At 44.7% G+C, this 2,163-nt stretch overlaps 1 protein-coding gene across 3 annotated transcripts in view; it reads left to right on the forward strand.

Moving 5' to 3' along the window:
* Positions 1-2,163, forward strand: part of Glra1 (glycine receptor alpha 1) — an 86,729-nt gene that overhangs the window by 34,982 nt on the left and 49,584 nt on the right. For 2 of the 3 annotated variants that reach the window (XM_028775936.1, XM_028775935.1), the window contains exon 2: positions 580-707. The exons of the other annotated variant lie outside the window; for it this stretch is intronic. In XM_028775936.1, the coding sequence (XP_028631769.1) occupies positions 580-707 (128 nt within the window). The remainder of the gene's footprint in view (positions 1-579; positions 708-2,163) is intronic. 3 annotated transcript variants of the gene reach the window in all.

Below are 2,163 nucleotides of genomic sequence, written 5' to 3' on the forward strand. Positions count from 1 at the left end.
ATGGTGGATTTCTAAAATGCTTGTTTTATAATATAGACACCCATGTGTATAAGTGTGTGGAGCTGCTAAAGAGAAGGGGATGGGTAAATTTGTATTTCCAAATGCATTTTACTTTGGCAACTTTTATTTATCTACTTATTTATCTTTACAATAGCCGATTCTGAAGAGAACTTTAAAGGAAATGGCTACGTTATCTCTGAGATCCTTTAATAGCCCATGTACCTGTGAGACAGCAGGTACCCAAAGCACAACTGAGTCAGCCAGACCAACCTTCCGGCATTCGTTCTCCTTAGGAAGACCTAAACCCAACCTCTCAGCCCCCTCTCCCAAGGAGACCCAGCCACTCCGATGACTCATGACAGCAGACACTGTGAGGAGTTGGAGACTTCTCAGTCTCAGTCAGACACTGGCTGTCTGCCAGGCCCCAGGCTGGCTTCCCACTGGGGCTTGATAAACAGTGCAGCCCGTGCCTTCTTCCTTAAAGACCCAGCTCAAGCACAGAGTACTCTGTGTACTGTGGTCTGATCAGAGCATGGAGAAGAGCCACCGTCAACCTTGTGCTTCTCTCTCTCTTCTTAGCCTTGCTGCTTCCAAAGAGGCTGAAGCTGCCCGCTCTGCACCCAAGCCTATGTCACCCTCGGACTTCCTGGATAAGCTTATGGGGAGGACTTCTGGGTATGATGCCAGGATCAGGCCCAACTTTAAAGGTAGGAAAACATTCCTTTCAGACTTACAAGAAACAACTCTCCCATGATACAAAGTACTAGGAACCCCACACATCCTTCTTCACCCAAGGCAGACATTACTAGTCAATGTAATATCTTTTCCCAACAAGTCCAGAGCCTCAGAGATCTCAACTCAATAGTACTTCTGGTTTCCAGGAGTCAGTAAGTGATTTAAGGTCTATGTTGCTATGTCTAGAGTCATAGACTGTAACACAAGGAATGTGGGTCAAGTTTTGGCTCAAACACAAGTTTGATCTATGAGCTGGGCCAAGTCTCTCCCTTTGTCTGGACCCTAGTTTTCACGTTTCTATAATGTTGGCTTGGTTGCATATGCAAACATGAATGTGATTCTTGGGGTTTTACAATTCCTCCAAGAGTTCTAAAAAAGAGATGCCAATGAGGAACAGGTCCACCTTGTCCTTGACCCAAGGAGCCACCACTTCTTTTTGTTCTGGAAGTTACCTCCTACTCAAACCCACCTGCAGGAGATTCCTGTGGACTAACAAATAACTATGCAAGTTCCTCTTGTAAACAAGGCTCACCATTTAGCATGGCTAGTGAAGCTAGGAAGAGCACTGATCTCCTTGCTGCGATAAAAGCAACTAGTGGAAGGAAGGGTTCTTTTGGCTCACAGTCAGCAAGGAGAGGGACCAGCCCTTCCCAGCTCTGAGGCTTCGCCTTGGCCAAAGCTTTGTGTGTTGCAGTGGCTTCCAGGATCAGGGGCACAGCCCAATGCAAACATACACAAAAGCAAAATTAAACTTTAATATTTAATGAAATATATACATTATCCAGCTGCCAACGGCAACTGGGTTGTAATTTTCTCAAGATAATTTAATTTTGGATTTATATCCATGAACCACACCTCCCCATGGGGTCTTTTTGGCTGGCACTCCCTCACACTCGTTCATCAGCATCTCGTTTCTATGGGAGTCACAGTGCCGGCTGCACAGAGCCCTGTGCACATCACCTCAGGGCATGAGCTGTAACTCTTTAGGGCATCTAAATGATAGGAAGCAAAATAAAAAAGAAAACCATGGTTTTAGGGGTGAATCAATGAGGGAAACATGCCTCTGTTTAGGTAACCCTAACAAAGCAGCAATTCTCAGCCATCATAGACAAACAATAAGCACAGTTATCCAGTGTTGAAAGTACTGGATTCTGAAGAGGGCTGTGACCCTTTCCAGAAACCTTCAAACCTAGCAATGAATTTGGGTCACCCAAGTGGCTTGGTAAACAATAGACTTTGTGCTAAGAGTCACTGCTAAGGGCTGAGCCAAGGGCTCTGCAATTTTTGTCTGTTTTGGTTTGGTTTTAGTTGGGTTTGTTGTTGTTTTTTGTTTTTGGTTTGGTTTGGTTTAGTTTGGTTTGGTTTGGTTTGGTTTGGTTTGGTTTGGTTTGGTTTGGTTTGGTTTGGTTTGGTTTGGTTTGGTTTGGT

This window comes from Grammomys surdaster, unplaced genomic scaffold (assembly GCF_004785775.1).
Source record: "Grammomys surdaster isolate TR1022 unplaced genomic scaffold, NIH_TR_1.0 262, whole genome shotgun sequence".
NCBI lineage: Eukaryota > Metazoa > Chordata > Mammalia > Rodentia > Muridae > Grammomys > Grammomys surdaster.